The sequence below is a fragment of the Canis lupus genome, chromosome 7 (genome assembly GCF_011100685.1).
Source record: "Canis lupus familiaris isolate Mischka breed German Shepherd chromosome 7, alternate assembly UU_Cfam_GSD_1.0, whole genome shotgun sequence".
NCBI lineage: Eukaryota > Metazoa > Chordata > Mammalia > Carnivora > Canidae > Canis > Canis lupus.
In genome coordinates, this window is record NC_049228.1 from 78,105,840 (window position 1) to 78,126,220 (window position 20,381).

General features: G+C 36.9%; 1 protein-coding gene across 5 annotated transcripts in view; it reads right to left on the minus strand.

The window, feature by feature from the left end:
- The window catches only part of SPIRE1 (spire type actin nucleation factor 1), a 204,536-nt gene that overhangs the window by 156,056 nt on the left and 28,099 nt on the right, over nucleotides 1–20,381 (minus strand). For all 5 annotated transcript variants that reach the window (XR_005362715.1, XM_038543914.1, XM_038543913.1 and 2 more), the window contains exon 2: nucleotides 16,546–16,580. Coding sequence is in view for 4 of the 5 variants with exons in the window: in XM_038543914.1 (XP_038399842.1) it covers nucleotides 16,546–16,580 (35 nt within the window). In the remaining variant the exon portion in view is untranslated. The remainder of the gene's footprint in view (nucleotides 1–16,545; nucleotides 16,581–20,381) is intronic.

Below are 20,381 nucleotides of genomic sequence, written 5' to 3' on the forward strand. Positions count from 1 at the left end.
CAGCTAGAGACCTGAAATCAGGAGAGGCTGGGGAAAATGTCTTGCCATGAAATAAGGTTGATGAAAATGTTGAGTGCCATGTAGCCTACAATTTGTATAAGTGGCATTGCCTGCTCAGAGACTGAATCTATGATATCTCAAATATCACTGTAGGATGAGCACTCTAAGTCACCAATATAAGGCAAAGAATATAAAAACACTCACTGCCCTAGTAATATATAAAGTCCTTCCATGGGACTCAGGAGTTCAAGAACTCATTGCCAGGGGCACCTGGGTGGCACAGTTAGTTGGGTGTCCTCGTGTTTTCACCTCAGGTCGTGTCCTCAGGGTCCTGAGATTAAGAACCCTGAGGTCCTTAATTGGGCTCTGTGCTCAGCACAGAGTCTGCTTGACATTCTCTCTCCCTGTTCCTCTGCCCCTCCCGCTTGTGCACTCTCTCCATCTAAAATAAATAAATCTTAAAAACAAACAAAACTACTTACATTGTAGGTAAACATTTTTATCATATTTGTGTGCCTTCTTTTTGAGGAAGATGCCAAACTTTTTATCAGATTTTCTCTTTTTTTGTTTGTTTTCCATCGTATTTTCAATGAGGCCTATGATCCCCACATAGTAAAGGACCATTGCTCTAATACATGTGTGAGTTAACACACTGTAAACCACATAATGGTCCCCAGAGTCTACAGCATGGTATATTTAGTTCTGCCATTTATTTCTTCAAATGTTTGACTGCCAGACAGTTTATGTACATTAGGAACAGAACAGAAACAGGTCTATGCTTATCTATCAGTGTGAAAGGGATGAGCCAGAGTCAAGCGTTTTCTGAACAAAGCCAGAGCAGATCACATTACTGCTCAAGTCTCTGATGGCTGCACCCCCACGTTCACAGCAGTACTGTTCACAGGGGCCAAGGGGAGGAAGTAACCCACATGACTGCCAACAGATGAATGGATAAAAAAAATATAGACACGTAACCAAGTACTATTCAATCTTAAAAAGGAAGGAAATTCTGACACATGGATGAATCTTGAGGTCGTCACGCCAAGCGGGACAAGCCAATCACAGAAAGATAACTATGATCTCACTTAGGTGTGGGACATAGTGTAGTCAAATTCATAAAGACAGAAAACAGAATGATGGATGCCAGGGGTTGGGGGAGGGGAAATGCGGAGTTGTTTAATGGGAACAGACTTTCAGTTTTGCAAGCTGAAAAGGTTCTAGAGATCCATTGCGAAAGAACAACTTAACAACTTAACACTACTGAGCTGTACACTGAAAACTGGTTAAGATGGTAAATTTTATGTTTATGGAGCGGGGAGGGGGACGAAGAGGGGTGTTTATGTATCTATCCAGGCTACTCTCCTGGTCTAGCTTGTTTCCAGGGCTGCTTGCCTTATTAAAACCAGTAAAAAATTTTTTCCTTTAATTACTTGATTTTTATAATTGACAATCTAATGTTCCCTTTTATTAGTACTATACACATAATTAAAACGCTGACTTACCCTCCCACCTGCTGAATAATGGAATAAAAGATAATTTTGTTAGGACATGCAACTTGCTTTTTACTTAGCTCAAGGTAAACAAATTTCAGAAAATATTTCCATTATCTCAGCAGTCATCTGATATAAGAACAGCACTGGATCTGACAGCTCCGCTACCACACTTTAACTGTGACTCATGAAGAGTAAACTTCCTAGTTTCTAATTGCCTGAGTAACTTGTGACAATCACAAGGTCCTGTTTCTTGAAAATGGATTATGCTAATTCAACAATATTCATGGAAAAGCTTTAAAAGCAATAGCAATTTATCTTTTAAGAATGGCCTGTAACAGCTAACTTTCCCTTACATCCTACGTTTCTTTCAAGTTGCCTTCAATAGATGCTTCCTGGCTCAACTTGATTTTACTTTTCTCTCCTGGCTGAAAACTGAGATCCCTAAATTAAATTTTATGGGAATCAGCTAACTATCACTCTTGAATTGTGGCCAGGCCCTTAAGGCAATGAGCCCGGCTCTGGCTCCCCCGGCCCCCATCTAGCTCAGTCATGGGACTGGACTTGGGTCTGGATGGAGGAATGGAACAGAGTGCTGCAGTCACTCATGACTACAAAAGCAAAATGTGTGTTTCCAGTTTTAGAGCTGTTCACCTCACAGCACCCTCTCCCACACAAATATGCCCATGATGTACCTTTGTTTTCTTATCACAAAAGCAAAACATACACATTAGAAATGTTAAAAAATATAAGCAATGTAAAAGAACATATATACATATGCCTCAGTGGCAATCACTGCTATCAGATTAATATATTTGTCCTCTGCATATTTTTTAAATAAATATTGGATCATTAGGTACCTGTTTTATAATTTGCTTTATACTATAATGGACCATTTCCCCAATTCTGTATTCCTCTCTTCTAGGCCTGTAGTTCACCCCTCCCCAACTCCTGAATCCCTTCCATCGTGCTCTCCAGAGCTAACAATACCCTGTATCTTCATTTTCTCTGAATGATCCGCTTCACCTTCTTGCTCTAACCTAAACATGAATCTTCCTAGAGGGCAATGTTGTTCCTGGCTGTTCTTTCTGTGATAATCCTCAAATCACTGGGACTAAAATTGGAGATGTCCTCCTTGCTCTCCCTGATGCTTCCTCACACATTCTCCCTTCCTCCCTAAAGCCTCTTACATCACCAGACCATATACATATACCTACTCTCCCTCCCTTTTGCTGCCATCTATAAAGCCCCCAGTTATTTCATCATAGCTTGATAATTTTATTTTTTTTAAGATTTTATTTATGAGAGAGAGAGAAGTAGAAGGGACAGAAAGAGAGGGAGAAGCAGACTCTCCACTAAACAGGGAGCCTGCTATGGGTCTTGGTCCCAGGACCCTGGAACCATGACCTGAGCCCAAGGTGGACACTTAATCAACTGAACCACCCAGGCACCCCCTAGCTCAACAATTTTAGCTGCTGGTTTCCTGTCATTCTCCCCTCTTAATTCTTGGTGATGTTAAATGACCCTCTCAATACCTCAGCCTCTTACTTCTGTGACCTCTCCTTTTATCTTTCTTCTGGAGGACATCAGGCATTCCTTGTCACAGCAATACCCCAGACCTCATTACCAGTTAACTGTGACTTTCCATTGCTTCAATTTCAGGGTACCTCTCTTTGATAACCTCCCTTAACTTTCTAGCTAGCTCCTTCTAGTATCTGACTCTAGTATCAACTCCACCAGAATCTACAATCCATTGATCCTATGTTCTTTTCACTCTCCCTCACCACTTACCCTCACATTTCAACTTCTTAAGCAGGTTAATTTCGGAGGTCCATAAACCTCTCTACCCCATGCCTACCTAGAATCTATGCAGTATCCTTGAGAATATGCATCTACTCCTTACTTTTACACAAGCCCCTCACTATGTTGTTATTTACTCCCCACTGAGCCTCACAGATTTTTTAAAGATGATTCAGGACTAAAACTTTTCTGATTCCTTCAAGTTTCCCATTTCTTAAACATTTCTATTCCTTCTTCTCCCTACTCTTTTTAACCAAGTGTGAGTAGGCCAAACTGAGAGAAGTGCTGAAGTAAAATACACACCAGATTTGAAAGACTTAAGTATCAAAAATATATGTTCATTAATAATTTTCATACTGATCACATGTTTCATACTGATCACATGTTGACATGATAATGTTTTAGATACACTGGGTTAGATAAAATATGTCATGGAAATTAATTGCAGCTGTTTCTTTTTCCTTTTTAATGTGACTGCTAGAAACATTTAAATTACATATATTCCACTGTATTTCTTTTTTTTTAATTCATTTTTTTAATTTATTTATGATAGTCACACAGAGAGAGAGAGAGAGAGAGAGGCAGAGACACAGGCAGAGGGAGAAGCAGGCTCCATGCACCGGGAGCCCGACCTGGGATTCGATCCCGGGTCTCCAGGATCCCGCCCTGGGCCAAAGGCAGGCGCTAAACCACTGCCCCACCCAGGGATCCCTATTCCACTGTATTTCTATTGGGTGGCACTGCTCTAAACAGTTCTGAACAGAATGGCTCCTTCATCCCTAAATTTCTATCCTTAGTTTTTGTTTAAATAACAGGAAGGTAAATAAATAAATAAATAAATAAATAAATAAATAAATAAATAAATAAATAACAGGAAGGTGGGAAAGAAGATGGAATACAACATGCAATTAAAAGCAGAAACTAAATAAAATCTCTGTAATGCTTTGAAATTATCACTTTGACCTTCATGTGAAATTAAAATTTTTAAGATGACATTTTCCAAGTATAATAATAAATTATACTTAATTGGTAATTGGCATCAAAACACAACATTATCACTTCACTATCTGTGAAAGTTTACCAGCCATACGTTTCTCACTGCCCTGTACTTCAATAAAATATTTACAGCTTTAACATTAACAGAACATAAATTAATTTTATCCACACCAAATGATTTCTGTGTTTAAGGAAAGAGTCTTGCTTTACTTGCTTCCTAAAATGTTAAAGGAGTGAAATAAAGCACCCTCTGCCTTTCATTTCGGGCCTTTAGAAGGAGTTCAGGAACAAATCATTTAAATACTGCTCCTTCTCAAAGGGATCTCCTTAGCAACCTTTTATAGCTGGTCATGGGTTGCAGAATTCTCTCCATCTCCCATTCTTAATCGAGCCTGTGTTCCTTCCAGAACAAAGAAATTTAAAACAGAAACATAACTAGCTCTTTGACTAGATATTTTAAGTAAGTTTCACAATCTCCTTCATTTCTTTGGCCAGCTCCTTCCCTCTAAGCATTCTGTTCTCCTCTTATCCCTTCACTGACCAAGGTAAAGTCAGGTCTGGTAACCATGGCCTCTGTAAAAACAGCAGCAGCCACCTCCAACGCTTCCTGGCAGTCCCTATTAAAGGTCATATCTACTGGCCTATACTATGAAACCCCAGGCCCATGTCACAAATACAGATTGTTGACCTGTTTTTAATTAATTTATTCAATCTTTCCTGTGTAAGCTACAGAGTAGTTACAAAATAGTATATTTGAAAATAATAAGAAAAGTATCAAATCATGCAAATGATGACTGTCTTGCTCCTTTTTACTACCTTGGTGGTATTAACCACCTAATTTTATTAACTATACAGAAGGAAAAAATAAAATCCCAAGTTTAATAAGGCAAAATTTATGTAAATAACATTTTAAGGAAATAGGAAGTGTTGCCTCTAGATTAAAGGGAGAGTATTTGTGTCCAAAACAATGCCAAATTAGAGCCAGTGCCCACAGTCTTTTGTTTTCTGCCCTATCAAAAAGGTATCACTTTCCCCTATGGACAGTGAAATATAAGGGCAGCCACAGGAAAAAAGGGAAGGAGCTCAACTCAGAGCAAAAAAAAAGAAAAAAAAAAAAAGAATTGAGACTCATATTCATATAATCAACACGATCAAAGCAAAATAGATGGGACGCCTGAGTGGCTCAGCAGTTGGGCGCCTTTGGCTCAGGGCATGATCCTGCAGTCCCGGATTGAGTCTTGCATCAGGTTCCCTGCAGGGAGCCTGCTTCTCCCTCTGCCTATGTCTCTGCCTCTCTCTGTGTCTCTCATGAATAAATAAAATCTTAAAAAAAAAAAAAAAGGCAAAATAGAGAGGCTGCACAGCATGGTCTTTTTAAGGCCATGTATCAGCTTCTCTCCCTTCCCCAGTATCCATGGAGAATTTTACTTTTGTCAGGCCAGTTTCTAAAATGTCACAGTACAGAACGGAGACTATCCAGAAGAAAGACATGAGATCAATGTCAGGAAAAAGAGGATAGGATCGGGGCAAGGAAAAGGACATCCCTCCGTGATTCAGGACTCTCTTTTGGAGTGGGGAATATAGGTACCAGCTGAAATGGAAAGAATACAGGGGAGAGTGAAGATGACAGACACGATGGGCTCCAGGAAAAGGGCTCCAGGATGGGTGAGGTGGTTTTGTGTGAGGGTAGATGTAAGGGGAGAGCTCCAAAAAAGCTATAAGGAATGAGGCAATTGAAAAAAATTTAAGGAAATTTTGAAAATTTTATTAAGTGTTGTTATAACTTTTAAAACGGATCCACTACAAGATCTTTTGAGAGATATTTTTTAAATATTTTTGACTGCTACAACTGTGTTCATTTGCTACTCTGTGTGGCTAGAGGGCAAGTATTTTAATTCAACAACTATGGGAAGAAGAAAGTAAAACTAGAAAGAATGTGGTTTGATCAAACAAGCTCAGGTTCTGATCTCTTCCTCAGTTATGTAAAACCATGTGGTACTTTTTACTAAAATTACTAATAAACCAACATTTTTTTTATTTTATAAAGGCAGTACTCAAGCAACATAAAAATTCTTAAGGACAGCACTGCATTCCCTACATCTAGCATGGAGTCTATAAATGGAAGTACTTGAAAAATGTCTGAATTAAGTATTTTACATTTTTACCCATAAATTTAACAATGTAAGAAGAAAACTTAAACTCAGAAAACTAAAAAGTCATTGAAAAAAACTGAGGAACTTCTAAGTAAATGGGAAGACATCCTATGTTCATGGATTGGAATGCTTAGCACTGTTAAAAGGCAATACTACCTAAAGGCATCTACAGATTCAATGCTATTCGTATCAGAATCCCACCTAGCTTCTCTGTAGAATTTACAAGCTGATCTAAAAGTCATACAGAAATACAAGGGACCGGGGATCCCTGGGTGGCTCAGCGGTTTAGCGCCTGCCTTTGGCCGAGGGCGCAATCCTGGAGTCCTGGGATCGAGTCCCACGTCGGGCTCCCGGCATGGAGCCTGCTTCTCCCTCCTCCTGTGTGTCTGCCTCTCTCTCTCTCTCTCTCTCTCTCTCTCTATCATGAACAAATAAATAAATAAATCTTTAAAAATAAAATAAGAAATACAAGGGACCCAGGAGAGCCAAAATAGTCTTGAAAAAGAACTAGTCTAGGAGACTCATACTTTTGGATTTCAAAATTTACTATGAAGAAATGGAAATTGATTAAGACAGCATGGCATTGGCATGACAGAACAGAACTGTGAGTCCAGAAATAAACCCAGAGATATATGGTCAACTGATATCTGACAAGGGTGCCAGGACTATTTAAGAGGAAAAAACAGTCTCTTTAAGAAATGGTCCTAGGACAACTGGATATCCATGAGCAAAAGAATGATGTTGGTCACTTATTTACTTCAGATCCTATGCAAAAATTCATTGAAGATGGATCAAAGACCAGCAAAGTATAAGAGCCAAGACTATAAAACTCTTAAGAGGAAAACACAAAGTAAATGTTCATGATCTCCATTTGGCAATAGATTCTTAAGATACCAAAACAACAAACAACAAAAGAAAAAATAGATACCTTAAACTTCATCAATATTAAAACTTTTGTGCTTAAAAGTATACTATCAAGAAAATGAAAAGAAAGCCCACAGAATAGGAGAAAATATTTACAAATCACATATCTGATAAGGGACTTCAATCTAGAATACATAAAGAATTATCACAACTATAGAAAGATAAACAACCCAATTTAAAAATAGGCAAAGATGAACAGAAAGATGCACAAATGGCCAATGAACACATGAAAACATGCTCAAAAGCATTAATAATCAAGGAAATGCAAATCAGAACCAAATGAGATAGATGCCATTTTATACCCACCAGGATAGCCAGAATCAAAAAGTCACATAACAGCAGGTATTGGTGAGGATGTGGAGAAATCAAAACCTTCAAACACTGCCAGGTAGGAATGTCAAATGATGGAGCTACTTTGGTAAACAGTTTGGCTGTTCCTCAAAAGTTAAAACACAGAATTACCAGTTGACCCAACAATTCTCCTCCTAGGCATATAACCAAGAGAAATCAAAACTCAGTCCACATAAAACCTTGTCAAAGAATGTTTATAGGAGCATTCTTCATAACAGCCAAGGTGGAAGTGACTCAAATGTCCATCAACTAATGAAAGGATACACAAAATACGGCATATCCTTATAGTTGGATATTCAGCAGTAAAAAGAAATGAAGTAGTGATACATGCTATTACATGGATGAACCTTGAAAACACTGTGCTAAAGTAAGTCAGGCACAAAAGACCACTTATTATATTATATAATCCACTTATATGGAATATCCAGAATAGGCAAATCTATAGAGATAGAAATTAAATTAGTTGTTCTTTGGGGTGGTGGTACTGAGGAATGCTGGATGATAGCTGAAGGTACTGGATGTCTTTCAGAGGTGACAAAAATGTTATAAAAGGGAGTGTGGTGATGGTTACATTAATTCTGTGAATATACCAAAAACATTAAATTACACACTTTAAATGGCTGACTTATATTCTGTGAATTACACCTTGATAAAGCTGTCACAAAAAATTAAGAAAGCATTATCATCAAAAAAAATTAGGGAATTATCAAAACACCAATTACCTATTTTTACTGATAGAGTTTTTTAAACTGTATTTTACAGTATCTGCCAAATGCAATAAAAATCTCTATCAAATTGAGGGATGACAAGAGACACTGTACAAAACAGTGAAGCTCGCTTAGCCTCTCTCTAGCTAAGTATCCATCTCACACTCCCCAGTCCCTCTAGATTATGCTGACTGGTCTCCACGACAACTACTAGCCATGAGTAGGCACCAGGTGAGCCATATGCTTACCTTAAACATGCTTATACTTAAATTTTGTAAGGTTTGTTCCCAAACCCATGCAATCAATAGCACTTATACGTACAATAACAATTTCATGAAATGATGCAATAAACTGATAAAATACATATATAACAATACTTCTTGAAAGAAGAATACAGGCAAACAGCAAATGAAGAATGCACATTGAAAAAAGAATGACCTTAGGAAACAGAAGAAAATTTCAGACAGAAAGGTTTCTTCTCTTGAAGAGAAACTGAATCTATGTCTTATCTTTAATATGACCTGTAAGACCCAGCACCACCTTGCCTTCCCTACATTTCCTACAACTCTCCCTCACATTTCTCTATGCTTCAGACATCCTGGTGTTCTGTCAGTTTCAAAAACCGTTTGATCTCTTAAGAGTCCTAACTGTGGCTAACCCAGGTGGCTCAGTGGTTTAGCACTACCTTCAGCCCAGGGTGTGATCCTGGGGACCAGGGACTGAGTCCCATGTCGGACTCCCTGCATGGGGCCTGCTTCTCCCTCTGCCTGTGTCTCTGCTTCTCTGTGTCTCATGAATAAATAAATAAATAAAAGTCCTAACTGTGACTTTCTTCTGCCTGGAAATATCCATTCATGTATCTAAACCTTCTCCCTCAGTCTGGCTAATTTCTTAAAGCCAAGTATCTTTTATGCAAAGACACATGTATCTCTGAGAGTAGCACACAACGGATGCTCAATGAGGAAGTCAACTTCGTTATGTAAATATGGGAAGAAATGTCTAAAAGAATAAACGGCCATTACCACTAGATGGTAGGATATAAAGTGTTACTTTCTTCTTAGTATCGTTCTGTGATGTTCTAATTTTTACAACAAATACATATCATTTCTGCAAAGATTAAAGGTACTTTGAACAAGTACCTAGGCCCTTCCCACTTTGATCCTTCAGCACTGTAGTGTCTGTGCTGAAAAATACTATTTTATTAAATATTTAAACTTTTAACTAAGGCAGATTGATATAGCTTCCTGATAAGGTGAATCATTAAGAAAACTTCCTACTCTATCATCAAAGTACATAGAGGTGCTTCAGATACCTGCAGGGTAAACTTTCTGCTCCTTCAAGAATACTATGTTTACTCCCAGATAATTTGGGTTATTCTAAAATCCTGTTATTGGTCCTTTAATATAGTAAAAACTATACAAAGGAGCACTACTTGTATAAATTCTGTATCCTCTGGTCAAAACATGTTGTATTTAAGACATCTATCACTAGAACACAGACATTTTGATAATAAATGTTATGAGAGAGAGGAGAAAGGAGGAAGGGAGAAAAGGGCAGGGAGAAGGAGAGAGGCAGGGAGCGAGAACTGAATCTCAAACCTAACAAGTAATAACATAATGTGCTGGTCTCTATCTGATGACACATGGTAATCTAAGGATATTATCTATTTATCACACCATTAATAAGTCACTACCAACCTCTACTAACACACTTAGAATCAGCAACTCAGAGGTAGACACAACTTACTCTGAGGACACAAACTAATTTCCAACCACTTAAAGTCAATCAAAAAGCCATGTAAATTCAGGTATGTTTGGGGTTTTTTTAATCCAAAAGCACAGGAAGCAAAAACAAAACAAAACAAAAAAAATCCTAAAACACACACACACACACACAAAACAAAAGCACAGGAAGCAGAATGTGAGCATCCTTCCCATTTCTTGGGCCTGCTGACCAAGGAGAAAAAGCTGTTGTTACCAGCAGTTAATGGAGCTTATTCTTCTAATCCTTTTATAGAACATACATCATTATTTTAACTTCTTGTCCTGCAATTCCATTTATAAAACCTTAAAGTAAGGCCTAAAATCAGAAAAGGCCTTCTGCTGAAAGAGCAGATCTGACAGTAATTGTCTTTTTGTTTCAGCTTTAAGATTTAGTTTGGTATTTAATACTAATTTCACAATCATTTAAATAGGCTCATTATGCAATTAAAATTATGCATAAATGCAAATATTTTCATAAAAATATTATAGCTGACCCTTGAATAAATGGGTTGGAACTGCATGGGTCCCTTTATACTGTATTTTTTTTATTTTTTTTTAATTTATTTATGATAGGCACACAGTGAGAGAGAGAGGCAGAGACACAGGCAGAGGGAGAAGCAGGCTCCATGCACCAGGAGCATGACGTGGGATTCGATCCCGGATCTCCAGGATCGTGCCCTGGGCCAAAGGCAGGCGCTAAACCACTGCGCCACCCAGGGATCCCTATACTGTATTTTTTCAATTAAATATAGTACAATACTATAAACGTATTTTCTCCTATGACTTTAACATTTTCTATTACTTTATTATAATAATAATAATAATATAGTATATAATACGTATAAAAGGTCTCTGTTAATTGACTGTTTATGGTATTGGTAAGGTTTCTGGCCAATAAACAGTAAGCTATCAGCAATTAACTTTCTGGGGAGTCAAAAGTTACACATGAATTTTCAACTAAGCCTCATGCTGTTCAAGAGTCAACTGTACATACTACTTCAAGTTACATTTTTGAGTTACTTTTAAAATCAACTAATGGCTATCAAATGTCAATTACAAAAGATCTTACCCAACTGCCACAGAGTGCATGAGCCAGAGGTGAAATCAAAGGGAAGTAGGCTGATTTAGCTAAACACAAAATGGGAATTTTTAAATACTATGTTAGAGCAGCAAACTCCCACATACTACCTTTGGCAGTTTATTTGGCTGCTCAGGAAACAAAAAAATTTCATATAGTCCTGTTTGTGGCAAAAACTGTAGATAATCAGAATGGAGTAAGTACAAGACACTAACTCTGATATATTTCTTGGCTCATTCTCAAGATCTTTGGGTTCCCCTACAAGGCAGACTAATTCTAGGTCTAGTTTCCCAGCAGTTTCAAATATATAGAACAACTCTTGAGTCATCCTGATTAAGTTAGAATCAGACTACTTCACAAATTACTATATACTATAGTACAGAACTCTATGTTCATCTAACCCGTGGAGGGCCCAGAGGGAGGGGCTTAGGGACTACAATCATTCCTTCGCCCACTCTACCATTGAGCAGGACAACAGTCCCCTGGCTACACAATGCCAGGAACTGTAGTCACAGGTAAGAGACACATACAGAATAATGAGACATCAGTCATTTCACTGCCCCACGTGGGGCACTAAACTAATTTTTAGCACTATGCAGATGCCTTACAATGCAGATAAACAAAGGCTGGATAAAGACAAACAAATGAAAGGTAAAGGGAAGTGGTTCTGCAACATGCTGGCTATATGGCCTTGGGCAAGTTACATAACCTCTCTATTCTTTTGCTTTCTAGAGTTTGTTTCTAAATTTGTTATGAGGATTAAATTAATGTTATATTCAGTATATGTAAAATCTATTCCTAAGATGTGAGGAAGAAAGTTTCCCTCATTAAAGATTATATTTTTCTGCTATGCTACAATTTTTATAAACAAGCTTTATCAAGATTAAAGTACTGACAAAAGTTAATTTAACTTTATATAATGCTTTATTCCACTTAAAACACAGCTCATCTACCACAGGAACAGGATTGTTCTAGTTATTCATTTAACCTTTCCTGCTAAAGGGAAAAGGCCTCAGTGCCTCATAATTAGTGGTGGTTAATAGAAAACAGGAACGTGATGAAATCTAAAAATTTACAACAATGAAAATGCTTCAATTAAAATACTTAAAAATTTAAATCCTTTATGTTGTGGCATTTTTAAGTGCTTTGCAACTTTCTTCAAATACAAAAGTGTAACAAAAATTATTTAAATAATGGCAGTAAGAAAAACTTGTAAAATGAGAGTAAAAAGCTCCCCTAAGCTCTGTGAAGCAGAACTGTCTCCTTGACGGACAAGTACCCACAGGTACAGGTCAGTCTTTTGAGAGTTTATAAATGACCAGATCAGCAGTAGACAGGGCCCAAAGGAGGGGTGAAGGGTAAGGGAGTGACCACCAAGAGGCACCCGTGGAGTTTGGGGAATGACAGAACTTGATTATGGAGACGGTTAGCACAACTGAGTATCTGTCAAAATTTGAAAGACTGTAATTGAAAAGGGTAAATTTTACTGTATGTAAATTATACTTTCAAAAAATGGAAGAGATGTAGGAAAAAATTAAATTGCCTATTAAAGTAAAAATTTTTGTCTTTTGAACCAAATTATATGAAAAATTTTCCTTAATGAGTTCAAATGCTAGAAACTACTGGTATAATTGAGTACATTAAAAAAATTTTCCAGGGACACCTGGGTGGCTCAGCAGTTGAATGTCTGTCTTCAGCTGAGGGCGTGGTCCCTGGTCCAGGGATTGAATCCCATGTCAGGCTCCCTGCATGGAGCCTGCTTCTCCCTCTGCCTAGGTCTCGGCTTCTCTGTGTCCCTCATAAATAAATAAAATAATAAATAAAATTAAAAACTAATAATACAATCTTCACACAAAAAAAATTTTCCAAACAGGGGCACCTGAGTAGGGTAGCTCAGTCAGTTGAGCATGGGACTCTTGGTTTGGGCTCAGGTCATGATCTCATAAGTCATGAAATGGAGCCCTGCATGGGGGACACTGCTCGACAGGGAGTCTGCTTGGGCATTCTCACCCTCTGCTCCTCCCCCGCCACTCCCACATGCTCATATGCTCTTTCTTTCTCTCTCAAATAAATCTTTAAAAAGATTTTTTTCCCAAACGGTGAGAAATAAGGTATAATATTTGATCTTTTAGAAACATTAAGCTATCTTGAGGTACCAGATCACATAAAAGTTGACTGAATGCCTAGGTATGGCCTCCCTTGCTTTCTCTAAACTCATAATTTTGTTTGGTTTTTCTGAATATAGGAAAAGTATTAAAAAGAGAATTAAAAGTAAAACTAGAAAATAATTCATAATATGATTTCTATGTACTACAGAAACCATTAAAATACACAGTTGAACAGTTAGTTATACGTCTTAATGAGGGTCCTGAAGGCCCAGAAAGATAAAGGGATTTTTGCTTTCCCTACCAGTCACCCTGAGGCTCCTAATGGTCTAGGCATCTTGCTTAAGAAGATGACTTTCTCCAACCCAGAAAACTATATACCTCCCAACTAAGAAGAGGCTACATTAATTAAGCCAGGCTTTATGCTAAACTCTGTGCATTCACAGCAATCTATCTTTCAGATAAAGAATCTTGAGGCCAAGAAGTGACGGAAGGGTAGAACTGGGGTCCAGGCCAAAGCACACACAGCCACCGCACCCTGGTATAGGCCTGCACCCTGGTATAGGCCTGCACCACAGCGTGGAGTAAACGACATGCTACTCCACCTGTTCCAGGGCCCTTCACAGTTCCACACATCTACAGATTGGGGTCTGCATCTCAGATTACGGTCTACGGACCCTTTTACATGCTAAAAATTATTGAGGAATCCAAGGAGCTTTTATGTGTGTGAGTCATAATCTATCAACATCTCTTGTATTAAAATTTTAAACTGAGAAATTTTTAAATCAAGTCACTTAAATCATTTAAAAATATTAAACACATTAATATAAGTAACACTTTTATGGGAAAAAAACACCCTCTATTTAAAAAAAAGAAACAAGAAGGGTGGTATTGTTTTACATTTTTTGGAAAACTCTTAAAAGTCATGCTTAATAAAAGCCAGCTAGATCTTGTATTTGCTTCTGAGGTCTGGTATTACATTCATAGTTACACAGTCATGTAGCCAAGGAAAATACCACTATACCCTCAAGAGAATGAAAGCAGAAGAGCAGATTACGTCTTAATATTACTTCAAAAACAGTCTGACCTTGAAAGGGTTTCAGGAATCCCCAAGAGCCTTACCACCACACTTGGAGAAATACCACTCTAGTCAAACCAGAGGAAGTCCTACATCTGATTTCAGCAGTTACCCACTCTCTAACTTGGATTCCAACTTTACTCTCTCTTGCTTCCCTAACTACCAACATCCCCCACCCCGCCAAATGTACCATCTTCCCTAAAAAACGAAACTTTCTACTTAAGCTGTCTCCTTTCTCTGAAGTCACCAAAATTCTTGAAAAAGTAGTTCCCACTTACTCTACACCTCTCCTTTTTATTATTTTAATTAACAAATACAGAGATGTTCTCATTTTTTAAAAAAGTCCAAACAATAGAGATAAATCACCATCCATAATTCCAGTCTCTTCACCAGAGGTAACTATAATCACTGTCACCCCCTAGAAAATACTCTGAACTGTTAACTAAGTAATAGGATTGAACTTTCTATATTCTTGTGATTTTCTCTCTTCAAATAGTTATTTTTAAAATATCCTGAAAGAGAGTTGTTGAGATTCCAATTCTTTTGGTTATCCAAGGTATAGGTCAAAGAATAAGGGCTACTAATTAGGAGATTACAGAGAGAAAATGAGTGGCATTCCTATACAAAGCGAGTACTAAACAAAATGCTACGACAATGCTGATTTTATCATACTACAACATAATAAGACAGAATAATGAGACATAGTCATCCTGATATACATATGTGTCTGGGTGTGTGTGTATAAAACAGTGTCTCCAGGGTTTGTATAACAGTTTCACATATACCTGCTCTTTAAAATTTCACATAACCCATGAGGTCAATAGGAATTATGATTAACATTTTATACATAAGAAAGCCAAAGTTGTAGGACAGCAGGAGAAAAAACAGCTCAAAATTACATAGCTAGAAAGATGCATATCAGAAACCAGACAGAAGTTATATTTTCTGACTCAAATCAAATCCCATTCCTTTATATTACATTGAACAGTACACCAAAAACTCTCACAATATAAAAATATTAAGTTCTACTTTAAAAATAATGAAGTTCTTTCTTATTTTTAGAGTTACTTTGGAAAAAAAATTATCTCTACTTCCAAAGTTGAAAATACAAAGTGGTAGAAGTTCTGAATGCAAAAAAGAAATTATTTTTGCTTCTTTATTACACAATACAATCCCTTAGGAAGCTTGCATTTTACTTAAAACAGTTGAAATTTACTAAAATCCACATCAACATGTAGACGCATTATGAAATTAGAAAAATAACTTCTTAAATCCTTTATTTAGGCATTGCCATCAACAAAGACCCAAGACTCCTAATGTAAAAATGATGCAACAGTATCTGAAAAGAACACCAGATGTACATACTTCATGGATGCTACCACTGCATCTCAGTGCTACCCTTGAAACTCCTGCAAGGAATGCAGAATCATGTGGAAATTCCTTAAGGTTCACTATCAGAATTTTGAACTAAATTATTAAAAAGTACTAAACCTATTTATACAAATAACAAAGCATTTAATTCATTATTGAACTTACTGAAATACTGTTTCCAAGCCCCTATTTTTTTTCCTACACCAAGGTAGCTCCAGAGGAGCTCAACACATCTAAATGATATATTTATTATGACACATTAGATTATGAAAAAAACTGAACTTGAACTATTTCTTATTAAGGGCTCTGAATCTTAGTATCTCAATTTCACACATAATAACATGAGAAAATTTTAAAGCCATGATTAAGCTAATCTTTTTAACACATGCTGGCATTTTAAAAATATGGGCAAGCGGGGTGGCCTGGCTGACTCATTCAGTGGGGCATGCAACTCTTAATCTCAAGGTTGGGAGTTTGAACCCCACACTGGGTGTGCAGATTACTTAAAAATAAAATCCTAAAAAAAAACCATACACACATACACATATATATATTGGGAAGATAACTGATTTTTTCACATTTTACTCTTCTTAAATGTAAAAGATGTATACCTGCTCTCAACACAACGTTTTCAGAAGACCAAAACCCATGAGATATAATTCAATACTTAAGTTAATCTAAAGAACTGTAAAGCTACTTTACTAATAAATATTTGAGTATTTCTCTTACCTCTGTTTCTGTACAATGTGAATATCCCAATTTACCTGTAATAAAAATACACAAAGTTACTTCCAAAGGATTTTAGCTTATCACTGATAAATACTTGAGCTACCTTGCCATAGATAGCTTCATTATATCTATGAAAATCTATGCAAATAGAAGGTGCCTCAATGGCTGATATTCTAGAAGGTCCTGCTTAGAGATTTGTTTATACAGGTCCATAAGAAAATAATAAGGAGGAAGATGGGAAGAATACACTCAACTGTAATAAGATTTAAAACACACATATTTTACTATGCATATATAAGTTAATGAAAGTAAAATAAAAATACTTTTATTAAAGTCTTACTTTTTAAAACATTAAAGGTATTTAAAAGGTACCTTTTAAAATACTCTAAAATACCTTCAAAAAATTTTAAGACTCTTGGGCTTTTTTCCAAATATATATTCCAGTTTAAAGGTACAGTGATCATTTCAATGAAAGTATAAATGCCTCAAACTAATATTTTCTTTAATATATAATGGTTGTTCTTTGGTAAGATTAGACAAAACCATATTATTAAAGAATAACTATAATTGAACAATATATGGTTGTTCCAACATCAATATTTTCTGCTCACTGAGACATAATTGCAAGGAACATATACAATTATATATTTCTGTCAATTTGGATGAATAAAACATATACTTTTAAAATAAAAACCAGCTATTTTAAAGATCACTTATTAATTAGTTTTAACAAAAAGAATAGGTTATGCATTTATATTGGGTACTAAAACATTTAATTTCCTCAGTCCACACTTCTCAAATTTCATTGTCCTCAGTTCAAACATACATTAACCTCTACCTCCTTCCAACAACACTCTTTCCCCCGAAGTGCTTCCTCTCTCCAGCCTCCGACTTCAATATCTAGCCCTAGCCCACAATGGTTGTTTCAGTAGCCTGTTTTTTCTTTAATGCTTAATGAGAATTTATACACCTTACAGTTTATGATGATACCACCAAAAAAAAAAAAAAAAAAAAAAAAGGTTTTTTATGTGCCTCCCAACTCTTAAAATGGAAAAACTGAAATCCACAATTTCTGATGACCTAATGATCCTAAGTACTGGCAGAAACTGAGACCAGAAAACAAGGGACCGTGGGTTCTGTGGATTAAAAATGATATGTGAGCAATAAATAAAAGTTAAAATTATATACGAGCAATAAATATAGAGATAAAATGAGTTTACTATATAATGGTTTTATATACTTTGGTTTGATGAATAACTACATATTATTTTTAAGTAAAACTATATATTACAGACTTATGTATCATATATATACTTTTTTAAGATTTTATTTATTTATTTTACAGAAAAAGAGAGGACAAGCAGGGGGAGCTGCAGGCAGACAGAGAATAAGAAGCAGATTACTCTCTGAGCAGGAAGCCTGATGTGGGGCTCCATTGAAGGACCCTGGGATTATTACCTGAGCCAAAGGCAACTCTTAACCAGGTGCCCCTACCATATATTTTATTTATATATACATATGACTGCTCAGAACATTAGTGCTTTGGGTAGAATAATTATCCTTGACCCCCAAAGAGAGGGTGATTAGCTTAACCTAGGAAAACTGTGAACACAGGTTTGAAGAAGGGCACAGACTACCTCTCAACAAACTTTTAGAGTATCTACTCTATAGAAAGGAAGGAGGGAAAGGAAGCAGGGAGGGAGGGAGGAGAAATACGGCGTTAACCCAACAGAGAGTAACTCTTGGAGAGTACATGGATGTATATATCTCCAGTATGACAGATTCTTAAGACAAAAAGAATTGCAAAGAAAGTGGCAGGTTTGTTGTTGGTAGTAGTAAAGCTCGGAAAAAAACAAATTTTCATTTGACAATTTTTGAGTTGAACCTGTTTTATATATATTGTAGCATTGAGCAACAAATATGCTGATGTTGCTGGGAATCATAAGCTGAGGGAGAAGGACCATACCAGCCTAACATGTTGGAAGGAGACAAAGAGCCCTATGGTGGTGAACCAGAATTAGGGGTATTAACAAATAAAAAAAAAAAAAAACATACTTCCTAGCTCTTCCTTCAAAAGAGGGAGAAGTAATAGCACCCCATTTTGCAAGAGCACACTCTCAAAGGAATCAGTACTCAGGGGACTGGCTGACTCCATGGATGGGACAAGGAAATTACAAGATAAGCTGGAACATCTTTTTGCACCAGAAAGTAATGAAGTACTTAAAGGATGACAGACTGATGTCAAAATGGCACAAGTCTTATGAAATAGATTTTTATGATGACCTACATTATAAAAATGAAAATGCTTTTCTATAAAGAGTACCAAAAATTTTTGTGGGAGTGCACCACCACTTTTGGTTATTCAGTTTGAGCTGGTGATTAAATCATGCAACTATGGAAATGTGGTTAAGTATGAAGTGCTTGACCACCTACACTACTCTGCCACCCAAATCCCTGCCCAGACTCTGACCCAGGAATCAAAAAATCCCAATTATATGACAGCAGAGCTTTAAGGAAACTTGGAAATGATCTTGCCCAATCCATTCATTTTACAGATGAGTAAGTCAAATTACTTGCGCAAAATGACAGGGCTAAGAGTAAACTCCAAGACTCCTGACCCTTGTCACGAGCATTGTTGTGGTTTTGTTATCCTGTCTTCCCATTCCCACTTACAGGGACCAGTGGGGTTCAGGAAGGGGACTAGAGATGTGCTATCGTAGCTACCTACCCATTATAATATTGTTTCTGGAGAAATGGGGAAATGTATTCCTTGATTTAGCAGTTGGAAACTGCCAGTAGAGCAATAAAGAAATTTTCATTTGACAATTTTTGAGTCCTTCTTCAAAGGTGAACCATCCCTGTTTTCCAGAACCAAACCTAAAGAATCCCTCTAAAACCTATAATCTTAGGACTTCATTTTCTACAGGTCAAGTAAACTACGCTGATGGTAGGCCTACCAAGGTTTCGTATTACTTTTTTAAGATATTATTTATTTATTCATGAGACACACAGAGGCAGAGACACAGGCAGAGGGAGAAGTAGGCTCCCAGCAGGGACTCAATCCCAGGACCCTGGGATCACAACCTGAGTTGAAGGCAGACAATCACTGAGCCAACTTTAGTTGCCCTGGAAAGGCAGTGGGTACAGAAGAGCAGGGGCAAGCCTTTAGAATTGGGACAGTCCCAGATTCAAATCTCACTTCCATACTTAACTGTGTTATATGATTTTAAAATACTTTCCAGAGTTTTCCACTTTCTCATCTACAAAAAAAGAAAATAATATCTACCTCATGAGGCTTATGTGAAAATTAAACGAAAAAAATGCTTTGAAGGGCTCTGCATGATGCCTATGGCAGAGGCTCAGCAAATGGTGGCTAAGCTTACCATTATTAACCCTGTGGAGAGACAAGAGTTGTAGATACACTAAAATAGAGTCCTAAGGAAAACTGGCATGGGAAAATATATTTACTAGGATTATAACCACGTAAAAGAGGTATCAATTTTGAAATTAAAAAGTAGCTAAATCATATGAAAAATTATCATAAAATTCAACTCATTTTTATACTCCATTAAGATGTTTAAAAGCCACCACCTTTTACTTTATACCTCTCTGCAGAACTTCCTAATACATCATACCTTCCCCCCAATTACTTATGTGACGGTGTCCAGGATGATGACACTCATTGGTCAAACAGCTGGAGCTCAGCAATGGCTCAGGTTGGGATGATGGGAAGTAAAGTTTCATCAGTTATTACTCAAAACTGAAAATAAGAAAGCCTGAAATGGCAATCTCTATAATCAACCCATAAATTAAAAGACTATAAAGTCTACAGAACT